This window comes from Lepisma saccharinum, chromosome 9 (genome assembly GCF_977018435.1).
Source record: "Lepisma saccharinum chromosome 9, izLepSacc3.1, whole genome shotgun sequence".
NCBI classification, from domain to species: domain Eukaryota; kingdom Metazoa; phylum Arthropoda; class Insecta; order Zygentoma; family Lepismatidae; genus Lepisma; species Lepisma saccharinum.
Genome location: NC_139237.1, coordinates 66,305,346 through 66,327,639, shown reverse-complemented (window position 1 = coordinate 66,327,639; position 22,294 = coordinate 66,305,346). Strand labels below are relative to the sequence as shown.

Below are 22,294 nucleotides of genomic sequence, written 5' to 3'. Positions count from 1 at the left end.
TATAAATTACGATTTTGAGCGTTTTTCTTTAATTGTCAGTTTCGAGCGCCCGGTAGTTTACGAACGCGGCGCAACGCGCAGTGGTTGTCAGGCAGGCAGATCGGTCCCAGACTGCCAGGACGTTGGAGAGGAAATACAACGTCTTACCACTGCCGAAACATAGGATGACCGCGCATGCGCATCCTGCCACCCACCACCATGGTTAGCAAAAAGTATGGTTAGCTTCTCAAGGCGTTGTATTTGTTCCCAACGGTTTGGCTTTCATTCACTCCGCGTTCCGCGCTGTTTTGTCGTGATTATTGTACATTATTTTTTAAACGTGTGGTGTGAAGTGATGTGATTATTTTAAGATGGAGAATAGTGAAAGTGTTGTGCAAAACTATTTAAATGATTCCTTTTTTTCGCTTTCATATTCAGAGAAGAAACAAGTGATTGACAATGGTCGACCATGTCCGAATCTCACGATGTCAAAATATGTTAAAGTAAAAAGTGGTGCTGGAAAAGGGTTTTGAGAGACATTTTCGAAAAGAACTCTATGAAATTTCAGACTGGCTTTGCGGGTGTGATGTGGTGAATAAATTTTACTGTTGAACATGTTTATTATTCTTAGGGGAGTGCGGGATCCCGAAAAGTCGGCACCGGGATTGGGAAAAAAATTTCCTGTCCCGATCCCGACTTCGGGAAATGACTTCCCGACTTTTTCGGGATCCCGAGCAGTCGGGAAATACCGAATGGTTAATGTAAAAAGTTGTTAATTCTCGATGTTTTCGGCATTGCAAATGTCTGGAACTTATCGGAAATTCTTAGTTTTTGTATCAGAAATGCAAAAACAATCACTTAAGGTGAAAATGACGTGTAGAATTCGATTTTTCAAGAGGTTCGGAAAATTTCGAACATTTCCCGTCCCGAATGTCGGGATTTAAAAAATACCCCGTCCCGACTTTCGACTAAAAAAGTGTTTGGAATTATCAAGGGTATGCGGATTTGAATCATCTCAATACTGCAGTGAAGAAACACAGTGAGTCTGAATTGCATCTTTCTAGTTTCTTTAAATTTAGTAGTTTTGCTGCCACCCCTACTAGAATTGACGGTCTTTTGGATACTCAACGAAAATCTGAAACAGAGCTGCACAATGAAAAAGTAAAAAAGAACAGGGAAATATTAAAGAGGTTGATTAACGCCGTCTACTATTTAACAAAGCAAGAACTGCCATTCCGAGGCCATGAGGAAAATGCAGCATCTCTAAATGAGGGCAATTAAATGGAATTCCTTATTGCAAGTATCGAGTTTGATCCCTCATTAAAAGAACATTTATTAAATTCTACAGTTTTTCGCGGTACTTCGGCAGGCATTCAAAATTATTTAATAAATTCAGTTTCGATGTTCTGAGAGATGAAATCTACAATGAAATTCAAAACACAGACTTTGTGGCTATCATTGTCGATGAAACATCAGACATTAGCAATAAATCTCAGGTGTCAACGATGTTACGTTTTTTTTCGGAGTCACAGAAAAGTCATTGAAAGATTTCTTGGGTTTCATGACATGAGCGCCGATAAAACTGCAGGAGCTCTTTTTAGTCACGTGACTGAAATAATGGATAAATAAAAGTGTGGGGATAAATTAATTGCTCAGACATACAATGAATCTTCTGTAATGAGTGGTCAGTTGAATTATCTCCATCGAGAAAGAATTTCTTTATAAGCTGAGAGAAGGGGATAAATCCAAATTTTATGAGGCGGTGATCAGGGCATTTCTCTTTAAAGAAAGAAGAATAGAGCTGGAATTCAAGTAACTGTAAGTAATGAGCAGTCGATTTTTCAAAATTTACTTTTTGGAAGGAGAAATGAAGGGTAAGGGAAAAACCGGGAATGTGCATTTTAGCGATTTTTCAATGAACGGGTCATTCTTATGTCCAGGGTGTTTTTTGTAGGGGTGATGGGAGTTCCACGAACCCCTCTGGTTGCAAACTGCTGCTTTAAAAATTAATTGTATGGCGAAGTATTGAACATTAATTTTCTCGTTTAAACAGTCCTTGCTTGTCCTTACCCTTCAAAAATATTATAATTTTAAATGAAGTATTTACTTCATTTTAAATAATTTATGTAATTTAATGTTTTTCTAAATATTTCTAAATTTACACCAAAAATGTTCGTAGAAAATGAGTAATATTAGGTCACAGAAATGAGAGGGGGAGGGGTTAACATTCCTTCTTTGACAACGCCTTAAGTTCAGGGTCAGGAGACGCCACTGGCAGGGTGGACAGTAGGGGGTGCCAAATATCCACTTCACCACGGTGACAATTTTATCTTCTTGAGCCACCCCTGGACATCGGCACGCTTCGTCGCTGGACGTAAACACAATGCTCGAAGGAAAATATTAAGGCTCATCAGTGTGTATTTGTTTAAAATTGATTTCTTTTAACACTAATAATAAACCTATTTCTGTAATGGAAACGCAATTTTGATTATCACGACATTTGTCATGTGAAGTATTTAAGGAATGTTCCATATTCACAATTATAAGTATTTAATGGTCAATCTTTTCTTTACTCTCGTAGCGACCATTGTTCCAAATAGTATATTTATTTTCACATTCATAGAAAAGTTAAAAGGAAATGAACCAGACGTTGCAACGAAATTCTCATTTAATACCATTGAAAGCAAATGGAATCTTGGTACATGAACTTACACCAGCACCACAGCAGATTTCATCCAGAAACACAGCTGCATATGCGAGTGCCACAGTCTCTCAGTCGTTAGGTAATGTGAAACGCATCACAATACAAAAACATGCAATCTTTCATTCTGCAGGTTCAATTAGGAATGAGAATTTCCCCGATTTTTAGATCACCCCTCGGATGTCTGCAAATGAAAACGCTTGGCTTCAGCCATAAGCTCATCAATTCCAGATATTCAGTCTCAAAATTACATATTATTCTTGCTTATATGTCCTTTACAAAGAATACATTTTCATTTCATAACTAATAAAATGAAAAACATTCAATATAATGTCTTTATTACCAATAAAATTAAAACAGTGGATTAGTTACAAAAATACGCTACAAAATTTACATGTGATAATGATTACAAATTAAAATTCTATTAAGAGATTTCACATTAAACATTACCATTTTAAAATCATATCATGTTAATTGAATGAGATAAAGATGGATAAGTTTAAAATATTCGTGTGAGATGTATCATCATAACTGCTTAGTTAAATTAAATTAACAGCATGATGCTTAAGAATACTAATTGTATGCCTTATTTTGTAAAATCACCGTACCAGGTGAAAACAGATATTTGAGAAGATAAACAAATCTTTCTCTGTATAAGCAAATGAGACTGGTAAGAATCAATCTCTAATCTGTTATAAAGCAGTGTATAAGAATATGATCTATTTATGATATAAAAGCATACATATACATAGATATCACAGATATTCAGTTGTGTTGTGTACAAATATTTACAGATATTTCGCACTTGCATAAGTATGTAATTTCAGTACTTTAACAGTTAGTAGTCATGTGAAAGATATTGGTCGTAGGTACCACACACGATAGGTTCTTGCTGCAGGGTCCTGTAAATATTGAATAGGTAGAAACCTATTCAAGAAATATGAACAATCCTATTTGTGAATATATTTTTTATTAATCGCATATGAAAAAAAGTCTGCGAGTTTTAACAGTTTGTGTTAATAGTTAAAATGGATTCAATTGAGTTGGCTAGAAATTTGATATTTGAAACCTGACACTATTTGAAGGCAGATAAGTGAAGTTTGGTTCGTTTAATAAAATTTAACATAAAACAAGCAAAAGTTCACTGACTAAATTTCAGGTTCCACTTTCATCACTTAAAAATCAAAATGAATGTTTCTACAAAGTACGAGATTAAATTAAAGGGATATTTATGCAGAAAGGAAAAGTGTGTATGTAACGACGATGACATGAATAACTCTTTCTTCGCCAGGTAAATATCGCCGCCACAAAATTCTCACAATTTTAATTGCTTTGTTTCAGCGGTTGTTTTTAAACGAAACACAAATAGCGGTGGACTAATGTATTGGTTTACAGTTGCAGTAGGAACAATAATAACACTGTTATTTCAAATATGAAAGTGTCAGAAGAGTCTTTCTTGTAACAAGGTAACAACGTCTCGCATGGACGCCCACTACTTCTTGGAAACAAACTCAGCGAGATAGAGGCACTTGTGTTGTATTACCTCATCTGGCGTCATTCCCACAGGGGTTTTTACTTGCTACATACTTTATAAAATTGAAGAAGAAATCATTTCCAAAAATGTCCATGTCATTCAAATGGACAAAATGACAACCTTAATATGAAAAACAGCTTATAGGTCTCACATTGTCTTTTACATGTTTCTTGTGTTCAATAAATCATAAATAACAGCAACTTTCAAGTGTTTTACTTTAGGTTACTTTAACACTCACCGGAATGTCTTCACTCGACTTTAAAGGACGCACAAAATATCCACTTCAAAGCCTTTATTTTCCCTTATGTCCTCTCAAGATACCAGAAGAGCAGTAATATGCTCCTATATATAGTATCCCCTAATAACAACAAATAAAGCTGTATTTCAAGTTAGAGATTATTGGGTGCCTGAAAGTTTGTAGTTAAAAGAATTATGTCTTTAGCCTGTTCTTCAAACCAGGACTGCATTTGGTTAGGAACATTACACTTGTATATCCCTAATTACAGAATATAAAATTTTCTCTCAAGTGCTTTGCTATCTCTGTTGTACAAGGTTCAAAACAGGTTCTTGAACAAATAGACTACTTCTTCCGGTAATAAAACAATGTTCAAACTATATTTCAATGTCTTTTCTTCATAACAGCTTACAGCCAAGTTGCAAATACTGGTCTTTAATAGAAGCTTGTATTTGACGGAAGCCTCTATATTGCATCATAAATGTTTCTCCTTATGACATGAAGTTTATCAAAACTGCCTTCTCCTCGTCCTGAACTTGAGTTGAGGTGCTGCAGATCTATTTTGTTCCCACTTGACGCAATCATTGGTTTCATTCTTCATCACACATACCCTTGGGTATGTTTCATCCAGGCAAGGGACTTGGAGAATATTGAAGTAGACATTGCCCATTACAGTTGCCGAAGAATGGTTGTTCTTCTTTAAACACTTGTACAGATAGTCATCACATGCGCAGTGAGATCTGAAAGTAAGAAGAAGTTATTATTAGTAGCTTGCCTTACATTTCCCCCTTTTAATCATATTTTGTATTGTAAAAATGCAGTGAGTTCACGAATAGAAGGAAAAATCCTTGATACAACTAGAGCCTAATTATAGCTGAAGAATTATTCATAACTGATTACACTGGTGATGTTGGTTGGTGACTACTGTGTTCCGTAATAAGACTATACATTATTCATAAAGTATTTTTATCACCGAAAATGAATCCAAGTCATTGTTACAATATTTGTCGAAGTGCCACACAATACAAAGGCTACCTGCTATAAGAGTAAGCCTTGAACTTTATTTGGGCCATATGACAAGTAAAAACCTACAATGTCATTGTGAAGCCAAATAAATACAGGGTTATTAAAAAAGAATGGTACAAAAGTGAAGTTAATTTATTTTAAGGTGAAAAAAGATACAAAAGCAATTCTGGTGGAAAAGTAGAAAGGAAGGTTGTAAATTTACCTGGCAATTACAAATGTTGGATATGAGCACCCTGGATAACACGGCAGATGTCAAAACGATAATCCATTTCTTGCTTTTCTGGTCGACCGGGAATTTTTCTACTGCACAGACATCCAATTGATTCAAACGTCTGCACTCAGCGTGTAATGCAGTGTCTATGTGGTGGTCGTTTCTTGAATTTCTCACGAAAGAGTCTCTGAACTGTAACAACTGCCCCTGTTCGTGCAAATTCCATTACGTAATATGCTTGTTCTACCTTCGTTGCTGCCATTTTAGCTATCAACAACAAGTAGCGCCTCTAGCGGATTTTACGTGAACTACAGCCACAGGCTATAATTTTACAACCTTCCTTCCTTCTTTCCCACCAGAGTTGATTTTGTATCTCTTTTCACTTATAAAAAAATAACCTTACTTTTGTACCGTTCTTTTTTAATAACACTGTACTTCACGAAGACACTAAAGTGTTTGTGGAAGAAGTCTAAAAAAAAAGTCAGAAGAGTATCGATGAAATTACAGTGAAGAATGAGAACTTTAATAAGCATCCTTTCATTGCAACAATGTTGATTTACAGAAGCATCCCCCCTCCTATCACCAAACTCAACGAAGCATCATCCCAGCTAAGAATCACTTCGAACACTGGACGAAAGATTTAGCTATTTTAATCTTTAGTCAGCTAATGGTCCACTAGAGTGCGCGTCAAATCTCCTGCATATGGCCTTGAAAGGCTGAACAGCACCAGCGAATCACAGACGTGCGGCGTTGCCTATTTCCGTGACAAGGCGTTTCGCTCAACCACGCTGTCTCTTTTCCGTGTGAGATTTCGACATGGCACCGCTGCAGTGCGCTGCTATTGGCTATCGCCATATGCAGGAGATTTGACGCGCACTTTAGTGGACCATCGAAAATATAGGCGTAGTCCGCCGATGGTCCACTAGTGGACCATCGTGCTGATTAAAAAGTTCATGTGCTTTTAGGACCTTCATACTTGTATGTGAGGTTCTAAACGCTGACAAGATGTTGAGATAAAACTTTGAAATGTCATGTGGATGAAAACCCACCCTCCAAGGACCCCCCTCCCCCCGACTCCAAAGTTACTTATGGAAGCTGGCGTGGATTTTAAATTTGCACACTTATTTGACAAAAAATGTTATAACTCGTAGATTATTTGACCAATCTACTTCGGGTAACTTTTGTTTTTCCGCTAAAACATCAGGGCATGTAACCGTGCAGGAATCAAAACGCCAAAGCCAATAAGAGGGGGGTTGGGTGGGCCGCGGCCCCCAATTTTCAATGAAAAAATCATAAAAATGGGGAGTTTGCCCCTCTTTTCCCGCTATTTTTGGAAGGGGAGGGAAACTTTAGCCTTATTTTCAAAGAATGGTCCTTTCTCAACCGAATGAAAGTCATTTCATGTTCCTGGGTGCATTACATTATCGAATATGTGAAAAAACTCCCCATTTTTATGATTTTTTTTCACTGAAAGTTGGGGCCGCGGCCCACCCAACCCCTCTTATTGGCTTTGGCGTTTTGATTCCTTCACGGTTGCATGCCCTGATGTTCTAGCGGCAAAACAAAAGTTACCCGAGGTAGATTGCTCAAATAGTCTTCGAGGTATAACGTTCTTCTGAAATAAGTGTAAAGTTTAAAAATCGCGCGCAAAGTCGGCGGCCAGAGAGAGGTTACTTTCGAAAACACGCTCGGCGGTCTAAAGGCACTTGAATCTGCGCCTGCAAATACCTGAATCCTCTATGAAATTTCATTAAAAAAATTAAACACGATTTGCATCTAACGTTACAATACATCAGTCCTCGCCGTCGAAATTAAATAGATAGAACAGAGATGGTAAGTAAACAAATACAAACTCGAAAGGGGGTTACCAGGGCGAAAATCCCCTTCGGTCTTAATTTTCTTTTAAAAATAAGTCATTTTGATACAATAATGCTCAACAAAAAATATTTTAAATTTGTTTTCTTATTTAAAATAGTTACACTTGATTAATTTTGGGTCAAGAAAAACAAATACGACCTCAGATTAAAAAAATATAGCTCTAGTTTTTGAGATACACTCACGTACTCTTGCTTCAATAATATAGTTTCAACAATATTATATTTTATTGAACAAGGGAATTGAACAACCACAACAGCACCTACATACAACAATTAAAATTACTACCTGAAATAGTAGCCAATTCACTAGTGTGCCTTCTCTTTGCTTCTCCCGGCAGAGGCTCATATAAAGGGAGGGTTTAATGGGTCTAACCCCCGTCATAAATTTAGTAAACATTTTGCATTAATTTTGTAATCCAATAATTGATTAAATAACTATATTACTTGGTGGAATTTTGAAAAAATATATATCTACGGTTTAGAGGTCATATATTCCTCAATTACATACAATACTGTTATTTTCTTCGGAACCTCACCATATTTCAGAACTTATTATGTAAAAATGTACCGTAATTGGCAATAATTAATTATATAAGCCTACTTTCAAAAAATGAAAATACAGACATATTTAGATAGATAATTATAAAAAATTATCTAAATTACAATAATAATAATCAGTAGCGGCGATTTTGTGCCAAAATTGGGTGCGTGCAAGGATAGTTTATTTTCTCTTTTTAGACTAGGGCTAAGCATTGAGAAGCTATAATGCAGGGGCAAAAACTGGGGAGGGGCAACTGCTCTCCTCAGCCCCTAAAGTCGCCTCCACTGATAATGAAGAATAAGAATGTTATTGTTAATACATTTAGTGCACATTGATATATACAATTAGGCTATATTGTTTAAATTATAATATTTTATTAATTAATTATACGCTATTTAATGATAATAGTAATAATAATTGGGCTAATGAAAGTGGAACCCCTCCCATAATTTATCTCTATTTACGTTCATGCATAAAGGCAAACAGAAAGAGCTGTAAGTTCAGTGTTCTTTGGTAAATACAACGTACACATTTTGGGCGTGTAAAATTAAGTCTCTGCTGTGTGTTACATTTTTAGCACTAGAGTAGAAAGAATAGGAAGTAATAATTTGTTGAAAAAAATAATAAAAAATTGCAGTTCGTCAATAATCACCATTAAATAATATTTATGTATAATTCTCGAAGAACGCAAATACTACTGGAAATATCTCCATGGTCCAATTGCAAGACAAGTGGACTATCCGGGTGCTTAATAAAAGAAGCTGCTTTCAAGGACCGTGTGGCCTAATGGATAAGGCGTCGGACTTCGGATCCGAAGATTGCAGGTTCGAGTCCTGTCACGGTCGCTGCACCTCTTTTTCTCTTACGTTCATGTGAGGTTATCTACTCTCGGTCTCTAAACGCAGATAAATTTTTAAGACAAATAAACAATGTTAAAAAGAGACAAACTTCTGGACACAACTACTTTCTCCTTAGAAGTTTATTGTTTAGTTCCAACATTAATTGGTTCCCTTCCCATTTGCTAATTCCGCTGCATTTAATTTCACGAATTCAAATGGACATTTTTTTAAATTTTATTAAATTTACTTGGGATTACCGATAAGAAGTTTTTCCCATATCTATTCAAATGGACATCCTTTATTTGAAGACAACTTTTTCTTCTTTTTTTAGGAGATTGTTGAAAACTGTTCATCCAACAGAGGCTAACAATAAGCAATACATGATTTCTTCTACAGATATGTCAGAAATTGGGGAGAAAATAGTTTTTGTTTTCATAAATATAGCTTTACTTTAAATAGAAGCTAAATACGGCGAATAAAGTAAGTTGCTTCTCAATGTTTTTTTTTTTTTGTTATTTACCGTCGATTTTCTTCTACTTTTGCCTAATCGTGATGATGAGGATGAGGAATGATAAGATTAAATTGATGAAGAGACAGTCACAGTTTTTATTAACAATTATACTTTAAGAATTTCATACTCTGAAACGTTTCTTAGAAAACACATTTGAAATAAATAAGTTTGAATAAAAAAGATTCAATTACAAGTAACAAAAAAAATCACTACATTGTAAACGTCTATATTAGAAGGTTTAGTAATGGGAATACACAAATAATGATTGCCTTGTGTTCTGACATCTGAATTATGGATTTTCACACATTATGACAAATGCTATTTTACAACAAATTTATAAAAAAAAAGGTAAAGTGCTCCCCTGTGCATAGCACCACGCCATGAAGGCGTATAGGGGGTGTGGGGGTAACGCCCCACACTTTCTTGATCCGGTCGTGAGTGGGGGTGATGTGATCAGCATCACGCCCCTGACCGCCTTTACCCCCCAGGGTTTCCCCCAGGTACCCATGTTATTCGACGCTGGGTGGGCGCCGGGGCCGCTTCCAACCTTAGAAAAGTTCCCGGATTTGAACCGGCCGGGGATCGAACCCGGGACCTTGAGCATGGTAGTCAGACGCGTTACCGACTGAGCCACCGCGGCCACAAATTTATATAATTGTAAATTATAAGTAAGTATACATAAAACATATTTTGTTCATCATTACAAATTCTACTTAAGGAGAAGAAAACACAAGTCCAGCTGACAGCTTTTAGATATTTTCAAGTATTTCATAACAATTTTCTATAGTCTAATGAATAATATGGAGTAGCAAATTCGTTAAAAAATACTAGCAGATAATTATTTCTATGTCAAAGAATATATAGTAATTGTTGGACAACGCTTCAGTACACACTAGTTTTGTAAAGAGGGCTTCTGATTTTTAAGTGATGAAAAACTGGTGTCTCGTATTCTGTGTAAATTTTCTTTTGTGTTTTCTCTGGCATTTGTTCTTGTAGTTTCTGTTATTCACTGAGTTTATAAGGTTTTAAATTTGGTTATATTTTTGTTCGAAATAAATAGTGTAAGTACTCAGATTCGATGTTTTCGTCAATAGTAATAATAAACTCTGAGGCAGGGCCTAGGGAGCAAATGCTCCCTTGTCTTTATGGTCCTCAGTGCTGGTATAGGATGAAGTAGGAAGAAAAGCGAACCAAATATTTTCGTATACTAAAGAAATGAAATGCTTAAATCTATTACATAATTACTTTTTAGGTGGAGATATTTGATGCTTAGAGAAAACAAAATGTTAAATCCGCTATGTACTTACTTCGTGTAGACGGAGAAATTGATTAGATTATAACGAGATTGGAATGCTCTGACTTTTACAGGACACAAGTCATGCGTTCGACAGCATCGGTCCAAATCTGGGGCTGTCCCAAGGTCAAAATAAGTTTCCGCTATATCTCCCGTACCACACCATTTGGTACCTGCAAAGTAAGATATTTATATCACTTAGATGGTATTTTGCTCAACGCTTACTTTATCAAGCAACAAACATGAGGTAAATTGTAACATTTATTTAGAATCGCTGAGAATAAAAATATACCGTAAGGTAAATGGTGGCTCTTACTTAGCTACGTTTATAAGGTAACCAAGCTTTCTTTCATCTTAAATGGTACAGTGGGGTCGAATCTGACCCCAGGCAGCAATAGTGACCTTCCCTCGATCCTCCCTGTGGGTGCTCATGGATGTCTTGTTATACGTCTATGAAAATCTGGTCACCATAATTTAGTTCCAAGCAGGGCTCGAAATGGACATTTTCAGGAAAAAGACCGCTTTACTTTAGTGAATAGTAAAATGACGCCCTGTATTACAATTAATAATAGTTAATATTGAACAATTTACCAATAATATAATGTAAATAATATAAAATATATTGGACACGTGTCTTCTGAAATTTAGTTCCCTTTTTAAAATTTGAACAGACGGAAATCTTGGAAATCGAAAGTCAAACCATACATTAAGCAGTTAAGAAACTCGCGTCAGCTAAGCAGAGAAAGATTTATCAATTCATATGGAAGTGAAGTCGAGTAATGTTCTTGCCAACTCCTTTAGTTCTTAATATGCATTGTTCTTCAGAACGTCAACAATATAATTTGTCCAGCTTAGGATCAGAAAGATAAAAAGTAAGTAGTAAGAACGATTTGATATGAGTTTGATTTAGGATGCCTAGCCCACTATATACCGTTAGGTTAATCAGGGAAAATGTAAAATATGAAAGTATGAAAGAATAACGAATGACCATAAAAAGAGGAACCGAATTTGTGTACGATATTGTGCAGAACAATTTACGTAGTTCACACTGAAATGGAAAATGGAAAACCTTAAACGAACCGGAATGATCCGTTACCATTTCTGAACCAGGAAAGTTCCAGATATTAACGAACAGGACCGCCGTTCCGGCCCATTTCGAGCCCTGGTTCCAAGTGCAGAAAACTATTGCAACATGTAGGCCTGTTCGCTAAAATGCAAGGTAAAATCCAACAACCAAACGGAGTATATTTAGCTTACCTGGCAAAATGCCGTGGAGGACGGTGTACGGATTCAATTCGTTGCTATCCTTGTGGGTAGAGACATTCTCAGCCCCCCTGGCCAGAATCTCGGGAGATCGAAGCTGGTGACATTTGTACATCAAGTCCAACATTTCGTCGAATTTTATCTGCAAAGGCTTCGAGATCTGCGTCAGATTCCTCAGAGCGAGCTTGGCCTCCTGCTGGTTGCTGAAAAGAAAAGAAGAAAAACAAACATTAAACAGTTTTGCATCTCTTGGGACTACTGTATCATTTAATATGTGACATCTCACTCATTACCAAGGCACCTCCGATTAACTTCCTAGATTTTTCAACAGTGGCGCAGAAATCTGGACGCTACGAAAAACTGAGGAAAAGCGACTAGAAGTTTTAGAAACGGAGCTAAGGTGAAAAATGGACAGACAAGGGAAATAGTTGGTGAACATAATGCAATGCTGAAAATGATAATGAAAAGAAAAAGAAATTGTCTGGGACACTGGCTAAGAAGATACTGGCAGGATAAACGTCAGTTGCAGAAAAATCCTGAGGTTTGAGAAGACAAAGTTTCTTTTCCTCCTTCTCAGCAGGGGCGCCGAAACCAGGGGGGCGGAGGGGTCCGGGCCCCTCCAGTTTTCGCTTGAGTCCCCCTATAAGAGGCCCAATGTATAACTTTCAACATTATTTGAACAAGTGTAGTTAAAGGCACTGGACAATGGATAATGCCAAATTAATACTGCATGCTAATAATACCTGTAGACTACATATAACTTTAAAATTATAATTATTAAGCTTCATAATTTCTTGTGGAGAAAGTATCCACGAGATTTAATATTTCAATACCTCTTGAAAGACAATCAATATTTCTGGATGAAAAATAGTGACATAAACTAATTTGCCCACTGTTTCACATGCAAAGTCTATCAATTGAAATGTTAGCAAGTTACATAAGATATTTTACCCTTGATAATCTCTCTATATAATATTTATACATTTCATTCATATTGCTTTGAATATCTTATTTCACCATCACTTGCAATTCAGTCTTCTTTTTACTGGAGCTTCCAATAAAATATTCCCCGCTTAGTTTTATGGATTCCATTATCCTAGCATAACCCATAGTCATTTTCAAGCTTATTGTTAGCTTTCTATTGAGTTTACATTTCTTTCGCATTATTATTGTACTTAAGTAAGACAACTATTTAGAGAACTAGAGAGAGTAGTGCGCTTGCTAAGACACTACGTGCATCTTCTTGCGAGGCTGAACGTAAAAGCTTTAACCTGGCACAGTTCGCGCCAAACCATAGATTTCCTTCTGCTAGCAGACTTTCCCGGGCGTCACGTGAATGTTTCCAACCATTGGCAGAAGCCTTGGAGACAGCACGTGCTTTGTCCTCTGCCTACTAGGGGTCGCCGCTTCCTTCGCGTGTCCTTTGTTGCCACGTTGTCAAGGACGTGAATGTTGGTGATGGAGACATCTGTGCTTGCACCCCCAAATTACCGCTTGCTTGAGCCGAAATCAATGGCAACAACGTCCTGCAGACGACAGAGAAGGTTTTGGTGGGAGTCGTGCTAGGTTAAGCCTCTTGCGCTGTAGTTTCAGTGCTTTGCGTCGCCTCAAGATGACCCAAAAGCGTCTTAACTCTCTGGCACTGTATCACGTATAACGAAAAACTGATAATATCAACAGTAAACATATGTAGGATTTCATCGAACGCTGCGATAGAACCATCGCATTCGGAGAAACAGTCTAGTAGACGTTGAAAATATTGTTTTGAAACATGCATTGTTTTATTTAATTGGGATTAGTACTACTATTGTGGCTGGATTGGTTCGGTTTATTTTACTTCGCATTTCTGCCACTTTTGGTTAATCGCGAAAATGAGGATGAGTGTTGATATGATGAAATTGATGAGACATTCTTAAAGAACACCCATGCATAGGCCTGGATTTGAACCTGGGACCACTGGCATCGTAGCGCGCCGTGACAACCACTTCGTCTCCGTGCTGTGGCTGTTGTGGAAGTTGCAGTGTTATATATTTATACGATGCGTAAAACAACATTTCAACAAAATACATGTGTATGTGTGTGTTTGAGTTTTTGTTTTAAGTCCACTTTATGCACAAACAAGTTAATCGGAACTGCACCTACAGTTTATAGTGGAATCCGAACCACTGCCTCCATCAAGTATCGAATGTATGAGCATGTGTGAAGATATTAAAATCCAATAAAGGATTGTGGGAATACGTATTATAAAACAGACTGTGACAAATTTTCAATCCAAAGTTACATATAAAGTATCATGTTGTACAGTGACCAACAAATGTGACACCTAGATCCTAAAATAGTTCCCTGCAAGGCATTGTGTGTGTTGCCTAACTGTACGGCGCCGGTAGAAGTTGCCATAGAAAATTTCCTATTAAAAATCCACTTATTGCCGTAGAGTTAGGCAACACACACAACGCCTTGCAGGGAAGCGAGTATTTCAGGATATAGGTGTCCCATTTATATTGCCGGTGACTTTACAATTATGTAACCAAAATACAGTAAGTTCCTTGTCCAGCTAATAAAAGTTTCGACGTTTTCGTTTTCAGAGCTAGTAAATTGTAATAACAGTTTTGCAAAGGTTACGTCGAGTGTGTTTATATTGGGAAAAAACCTCCACCCCCTCGGTATTTATGCTTTTCATAGCATTGCCTCCCCCTCAAATATCGGAAGAATTCGGCGCCTAGGCTTCTCAGTGGCGGTGAAAAGTAACCACATACTTTGCGGTGCATGTGGAGAAAATTGTTGCATAATGTAAAGAGTTTACAAAATTCCCCTGCATGCAAATGAATGTCAAACATTAACGACACTGTAATCAAGGGGTTCCTATTTGCTTGTCGAGTTTCAAACTGCTTTTTACTCTTAAAAAAAAATCAAAACAAGCAATTTTAACAATGGTCGGCGTTGCTGCTACAACCATTTTTTGTCGCCTTCTTCTTCTTAGTGAACCAAACCCAACAAGCCTAACCTAACCACCACAGAATATTACCACCCAAAGAAGCTACCAGCAAATGGCAATGCTTAAAACGGTTGTAGCAGCAATGACTGACTACCTTTAACAATATGCAAAGGCTCTGTCCGAAAGGTACGAAGTACTTGAAGCATGGTTTTGGCGGAAGTGACGTCACCTAGTACAGTTCGAAAGCGCCAAGTACAGGAGTACGCAAGTGCATATTTCGCAGTGCAGATGGAAGCTAACTCGGTACGTGATTTCCACACTCGTTGTTCGTTTGTTTAAAATCGCGGAGGTAGAAAGTCAGCAACACAGGTTAAATATACGTTATGGGTCAGCAAGTTGTTGGTTAAAGTGCTTCTAATGTTTGGAAGTGTATGTGTACGAACATTTGAAAATGCAACGTGATTTCTATGATTAAAAACAAGTGTTTATAACGTGGGGAAAACAACGAGTACTCAGCTTTATCTACTGATCGTATTTGGCGCTGCAGTCGAAGTGCAATTCGAAAGATTTTCACTTCCAGTCCACGACTTCAAGACCGCACTCCAAGACCATACTCGGAGGATGCTGGCTTCAAGTACGGTCTTGCACCTTTGGGACACGGCCACAGTAGTCTACAGAATGGCCTACACAACCAGTATAATGTCTAGAGTGGTGCAAAAGTCTGCCTTTATAGCTAGTAGTCATGTCCGAGTTAGATTCCGAGACGAAAAAAGTCGGGACATGAACAAAAAGCTCCCGACTAAATCGTGACGTCTGGTAGCCTTGCATCAATGATTTTAAAACTAAAATTACCAAATATTGCAGACTGCGGACTTCTAGAGCCTGTCTCTCTCCACAAACAACTTATTCATTCGGCAAGGACAAAATCGAAATTATTGCAAAATCTGAGAAATCATCAATTATTTTTTCGTAGGTTCTTATAGCTTCACATTAAAATATTTCACACCTCGAGGGGGGAGAGCATGGCCCCATCCTCTCCCTTGGGTAAGAGCCTGATTAACTTGAACTCGTTACTTACAATTTTGTAAGTTTGAAAGACAATATTACAATTGTATAATTTGTAATTATTAGATTACATAATTCTAAATTTCTTAACGTTCTTAACATTGCACAATTAGTGTAAAAATTGTGTACTGCAAGCTTAAAATTCATGTCATTATTAAATAATATGTTTGTTTAGGATTGCTTTCGATTTGTTGGCAACTTTCACTTAGTAATAAATATGTATGTTGTTTATTACTTTTAAAAAAGTATGTGTATTTTAATTATATAAGGCTCTTTAGAGTACACTACTCAGTAGTTTCAAAAATGGAAAATTGAAATTTATGTGTTCAATTCCTCTCAACACATATACCTGCTTAGCCCGTATATATAGAGTAGGATTTCCTAGTCTTATATACCAAGATTTTTATGTTGCAATCCTGCACGCAACCATTGTTTTCTTGAATTACAGCAAGTCTGCTTAATTCACCATCCCTTGAACTTTGGAGTCACTCTTGTCAGCCATGAGTGTGCATTCGAAACAGAGAAGAGTGGCAATACGCAAAAGGGTGAATGGGAAGGTGCGAAAAGGACAGACGAAGGGGAATTTTCCAGCAACAAACGATTTGATGTTGTTGATGTCTCTCCCTGGGAAGGATGGTGTAGGTGGGTGTGGATTGATAGATAGGTAGCTCATCGCATTTATGCTAAAATCACACTCCATAGTAGCTTCAATTCCCAGCATCAGCAAAAGGAAATTTGTTCACCTGAAGACGAGAGAACGTGGTAATGTAGGTAAAAAAGATAGGCAATGGATAAGTCCAATTACAAAGGTACCAAGGAGAGAACTAAAGTGGATAGGCATTTGTTTCTTTTCCTCTCGCGTAACCGCAGACGAAAACGTTCCCCTACCCGCTTGTGTCCAAGTGCCCCCGCGTTGAAATATTTTAAACTTCCCTCCCTTGCTTCGTTGTCAAACACTTCACCAACGTTAAATATTACGTCTGTGTTTTCGCTGTGTACTGTTTTCCCTTCATGATGATACAAACACTTGGCACTAAAAGACAGTGACGTGCGGTGACGTCGACACTTGGGGTAGCAGTCAGTGGCGTGCTCAAAGGGGGGGGGGTTGGTGTGGGTCACACCCCTCCCACCTTTAGGGCCCAGTATTCCTAAAAAAAAAAAGAATGTCAATAACAAGAAAAGATTACAAAATGATGAATGAGTACTAAAAAAAATACACGTAAACCCCACCCACATTCGAAAATAAAAAACGATTTGATTTGACTAATAAGCCAGAGATCCTGGGTTAGAATCTCAGCTTGGCCATGGGTATTCTTTGTGTGTGTCCCTTCATCAATTTTATCGTATCATCTTCGCGATTAGCCAAAAGTGGAGAAAAGCGAAGTAAAATAAACCAAATCGAGCAATCAATCAATGATTTGATTTCATTTTTGTTACTTAGCGTCGCTTTTTTGTTACATTTGGTTAATTGCGAAGATGATACGATAAAATTAATGAAGGGACAAACACAAGGAACACCCATGCCCAGGCCGGGGTTCGAACCCGGAGCTCCTGGTGTCCTCTGGTGCCCCACGGTTGGTTGATTTGGTGTTTTAAGTCCACTTTATGCACAAAAACAAAACAGGTAACAAAACGCACTTTTTTGTAGTTTCTTCAATAATATTCATTTGGCTTTTCGAGTTCTGAGATACATTTTTCTTTCCAAATTATTTCATTATTCACTGCAGAGTATAACACATAGGAACAAGAATGCGCACTCATCACGGGTTCGAATCCTGGCCTGGATTGTTCATATGAGGTCCCTTCATCAATTTCATCATATCATTGCTCATCCTCATTTTCCCGATAACCAAATGTGGCAGAAAAGCGAAGTAAAATAAACCAATCCAACAACAATATGAACGCGCGTTCTCTTGCCCAAATAAATACATCCGTATTTATGACTGTTACAGGCCGAGAGTAGTATATTTAAATAAAACACTACTAAAACGAGAGTGAGAGAGAGCCCGAGAACATATTTGTAATTTAATCATTATATATTACATACTTGAAAAAAAAAACATAACAGGTTCCCATTTCATAAATAATAAAACTGCATTCCATATTATACATACATATTGTACAACGTGTAAAATGTTGTGTAAATATAGAGAACTGCAGAAAATTTTACCCTGAGTTCTTTAGAGGATTTACAAAAAATCTATGAGAAACCAATCCCCTATCTGTCCTATAAGAGATAGACTGGGGGACCTGAAAGCACGGGCTTTCAACCATTGCAGCGGGGAGAGGGGGCAAAGGAGGTAGAGGTAGAAATCTTCCTTTTCTCTCGGGCGTCCGTTTCTACCTGGAAACTGGTCAGGCGGAAGAAGAGCGAGCTAGGGTATCCAGCCAGTTTTGCCCGCGGAGAACACCGATGGACGAGAAGAGCGTGGGAAAAAAGGTGTTGCATATGAGCTGTGGTGGCTTTAACAAGACAATAAATATTGTGATTTGAATATAATTCGAGATGTGAGATTGATTGATCTATCTCTGCTAGACTAGCTACTCCTCAGTGCACGTCAGTGCTAAAAGATGATGACAATGTATTGAAGAACACCCACAGTTTGCCAACGAAGGTTATCCACGCTCCGTCCGCTCGCTTAGGATCGAAAATTCGATGACAAGGTCAGAGGGTTTTTCTCTTTTTGGTAGAGCAGTAAGATTACGGAACTCGGAGTTTTCCTTTGAGTCCAGTTTGTGTACAGGTACGCTAATCAGGACTGAACATACAGTTTGAAGTGAGATCAGAACAACGATGTGCCTGGATATCTTGATTACAAGATAATGACGTTACCATTACGGGTTCTTGCAGTATTCAATCGATCAGGAATTACAGCGCCGTCTGTTGATGTAGTGCTTATTCACAAGATTTTTACTCGAAATTGTCATAGAAAGTGCAAGTAAACGAGGCATGGAGTCGTTTTTTTCTCTTCGGAAAGCGATTCCGGAAAGTTTTAAACTTCGGCACGACCTCCATAATTTATCCTTGCCTCGTAAACAAGGAAGAGAGAGAGAGGGGGGGATTAAACACAAATTAGATGGCAGTGTGTGTATGATTAACAGAGAGTCTCCGTTAGAATAAGTAGTCATGATTCTCTCGTTCGCCTGCATGGTAAGTCAGGAACAACTTTAGGATTGGAGAAAGTTGTTACTTTAAAAAAAAAAACTTTCACACGTCATGCTCCTGGCTAATTCATGGATAAATACATGCATTATCTGTATAAAATGCTTAGAGGGGAAACTGTTATGCAATATAGAGAGGGGCGCAACCGCCCAGGGCGCCGACCACCAGAATCTGACAAAATTTCATTTCTCGTAGACCTGGTAAAGAAAAATAAAGTATTAAGAAATGGTAAGATTTTCAAGAAATCTCTAATAACCGAAGAAGAAGCATAGAAAGCATATAATCATGGAAATTATTACATTATTTACCTATAGTGACATAACACATCACTGTTAAATAGAATACATTGTGCTATTTACTGCTGCTACAGGGTGTCTACCAAAACAACAAAGCCAAAATTATTGAGTTTTTCATGACATTTTCTTGACCCAAATAAAATATTTATCTTTGCTTAACGTGGACATTTTGTCTATTGCTCTACGACACAGGACAGGGAGAACTTGGCTGCTGTTCGAACGCTGCTGCTCTCTAACGGTGTATGAAAGAATTAGCAATCAAGCGTTTGTTGTTGGTCCGTCCTCTTCTTCCCTCACCCGTCGGGGGATTCGAAACGGGTCACCTGACTTTGCTGTGTTGTAAACCCATTGCAACGACCAAACCGACTGAAGCAGGGGATAGGAAGAACAGCGTTGGACTTTGCTCCAATACTACCAGCTTTGCAACGAGTAGCTGTGCGTCTACTCATACACTGTGAAATCTCGCAGGATGCCTGCCTTCTTTTATTTAACAGATCATAATGGAATTTGCTTTATGAAGCAATGAAGGGCAAAATTGTTTGTTTGTGTTCAATATATTTAATACGAAAACAAATGAAGAAGTATACTAACAAACAGTATGAAATGTTGTTGTAAAATATCCGGTCGTTGTGCAACACTGCAACAATATCAGTAACCGCCCCTGGATGATAGTAACATTTTAATTCGTAGCAATTTTTTCAGGAGAATCAATCTCTGATTGCTTATATGTCCTTGTTTTTCGCTTCTTGAACCTCCTCAAACAGCTGATCAATTGGAAGAATAGCTGCTACCAGGGAGGCGCGTAGAAAAGAAAAATGTGGGACATACTTTTGATAAACATTGTGTGAGCGTGTGGCGTATGACTATTATTACCATTATTATTATTATTTCAGTCGTAACATATGTATATAGATATCTCGAATTCTTTCTTTTTTTTCCAAAATGATTGTTTACACATTCCTGAAATATAAAAGAAACTGTCATTTACGAGCATTTTTCAACACTTTTAATACAAGATGATTTGAAATGTCTCGACTGTTCAAGATCTCGATCATCAGAAAGCCATTTTCCGAATTTGGAAGCGGGATATTTTTCCGACCCTAGCACCAAAATTTTGGGATCCCACACATTCATAATAATTTACAAAAACTTGAAATTTGTGATGACATTTTCCCCGTCACTTGTAGTGCAAATTCGAATTACCTTTGCACGATTTTTTGATTGATTGATTTGGTGTTTTGAGTCCACTTTATGCACATGAAGGCTAATCGGGACTGGACCTACAGTTTAAAGTGGGATCCGAACCACTTGTGCCTCGCCGGGTATCGAACCCGGGACACTTTGATTGTGTAATTTATATACATATTCTGAATTAAAAGAAGTGAACAAAGAAAGTTTTACATGTTTTTTTTTTATTCTGCTATATGAGATATTTCAATGGGGTTTGCCCCACCCCTTCATGTTGGCACGCCCTTGCTGCTGCTACGACGTCTGGGGCATGAATCAAGATCTTGTGATTTCTACTACAGAGCCTTCAATACAACGGTTATACTTCTTAGAGATGTTTGGTAATATTCAAAGGGTATCTTGCAGAAACTATGAGGATATCTGAAAATATTACTTGTAGAATAATAACTATGTATCGTCCATTAATGCATGTGACCTCGGTTGACTTCTTAGGATCCTTAAAGAATCGGCGTTTTGTGTTACCATTACTGGAAGTGCCATTCCCAACTTGCTCCATCCTGTCAACTACTGTATGATGGCTGAGTTTCTCCCGGATGTCGGTTTTCCGGGGTTTCAATTTTACTTGATCGTAAACGACAACCACGTCTTAAAGTTCTGTCGATAGGACGTGTGAAAGAGGTACTGAAAGAAGTAAATCCACTCATTGGGTGATTGACAGCTTTAAGGAAAATAACTGAGTATTTGCCGTTCCATCAATGACGTTATCAAGTTTGTGCAACACACCAGCAGAGGATGTACCAATTACGACAATGAAAACTTTACCGTTTCAAACAAGATCAAGGTCGGGTATTTGGAAAGTAATTACCGTAACATTTAATATCCTTTTTTTCTCAAATCCAGTTTGACTTCATGTAGCATCTTTTTTAAGCCCTATACCGTAGCTACGCAACTGTTATTTTCATTGCATGTTTCACATCATTTACTTGAGCAAGAGTTGGCAAGCAGTTCCCTCATGGACGCATTTATAAGACCCCCTGCACCAGTCTGTGTAAGTATCTTCACTCCAGATACTCCGAAACATTTTGAAACCTTACACATAGTTCTTAAGCTGATTCTAGACATCTTGAAAAGCTAACTGGACGGAAAACACATAGTTCTCCAACTGATGCTATAGGCATTTTGAAAGCATACTGGTCAGAAAACACATAGTTCTTCAGCTGATCCTAAACATTTTGAAACCCTACTGAACAGAAAACATATAGTTCTTCAACTGATGCTAGGCATTTTGAAAGCTTACTGAACGGAAAACACATAGTTCTCCAGGTGATCCTAGACATTTTGAAAGCCTACTGAACAGAAAACATATAGTTATCCAACTCATCCTAGACATTTTGAAAGCTTACAAGGCGAGAAAAGATGTGTTTCTTCAGATGATCTTAGACATTTTGAAAGCTTTCTGACCGAAATACGCAGTTCTCCTGTTAAACCTAGACATTTTGAAAGCTTACTATGCGGATAACTCAAGTTTCTCCAGCTGCTCCTAGAAACTTTGATAACTAATTGGAAGGAAAGCACATAGTGGCCCATGTGTTCCTAGACATTTTGAAAGCTTACTAGACGCAAAACACATAGTTAC

The 22,294-nt window shown here is 37.7% G+C and overlaps 1 protein-coding gene and 1 non-coding gene across 2 annotated transcripts in view; one reads left to right on the top strand and one right to left on the bottom strand.

The window, feature by feature from the left end:
- Window positions 1-3,007: 3,007 nt before the first annotated feature.
- The window catches only part of LOC145992092 (phospholipase A2), a 98,606-nt gene continuing 79,319 nt past the window's right edge, over window positions 3,008-22,294 (bottom strand). Inside the window, exons 2-4 of the mRNA XM_083128317.1 lie at window positions 12,006-12,214; window positions 10,762-10,921; window positions 3,008-5,189 (exon numbers count right to left, since the gene is read on the bottom strand). Of these exons, the coding sequence (XP_082984443.1) occupies window positions 4,958-5,189; window positions 10,762-10,921; window positions 12,006-12,214 (601 nt within the window). The 3' untranslated portion in view covers window positions 3,008-4,957. The remainder of the gene's footprint in view (window positions 5,190-10,761; window positions 10,922-12,005; window positions 12,215-22,294) is intronic.
- Window positions 8,877-8,949, top strand: TRNAR-UCG (transfer RNA arginine (anticodon UCG)). Its single transcript has one exon. It is a non-coding gene; the product is annotated as a tRNA-Arg (tRNA).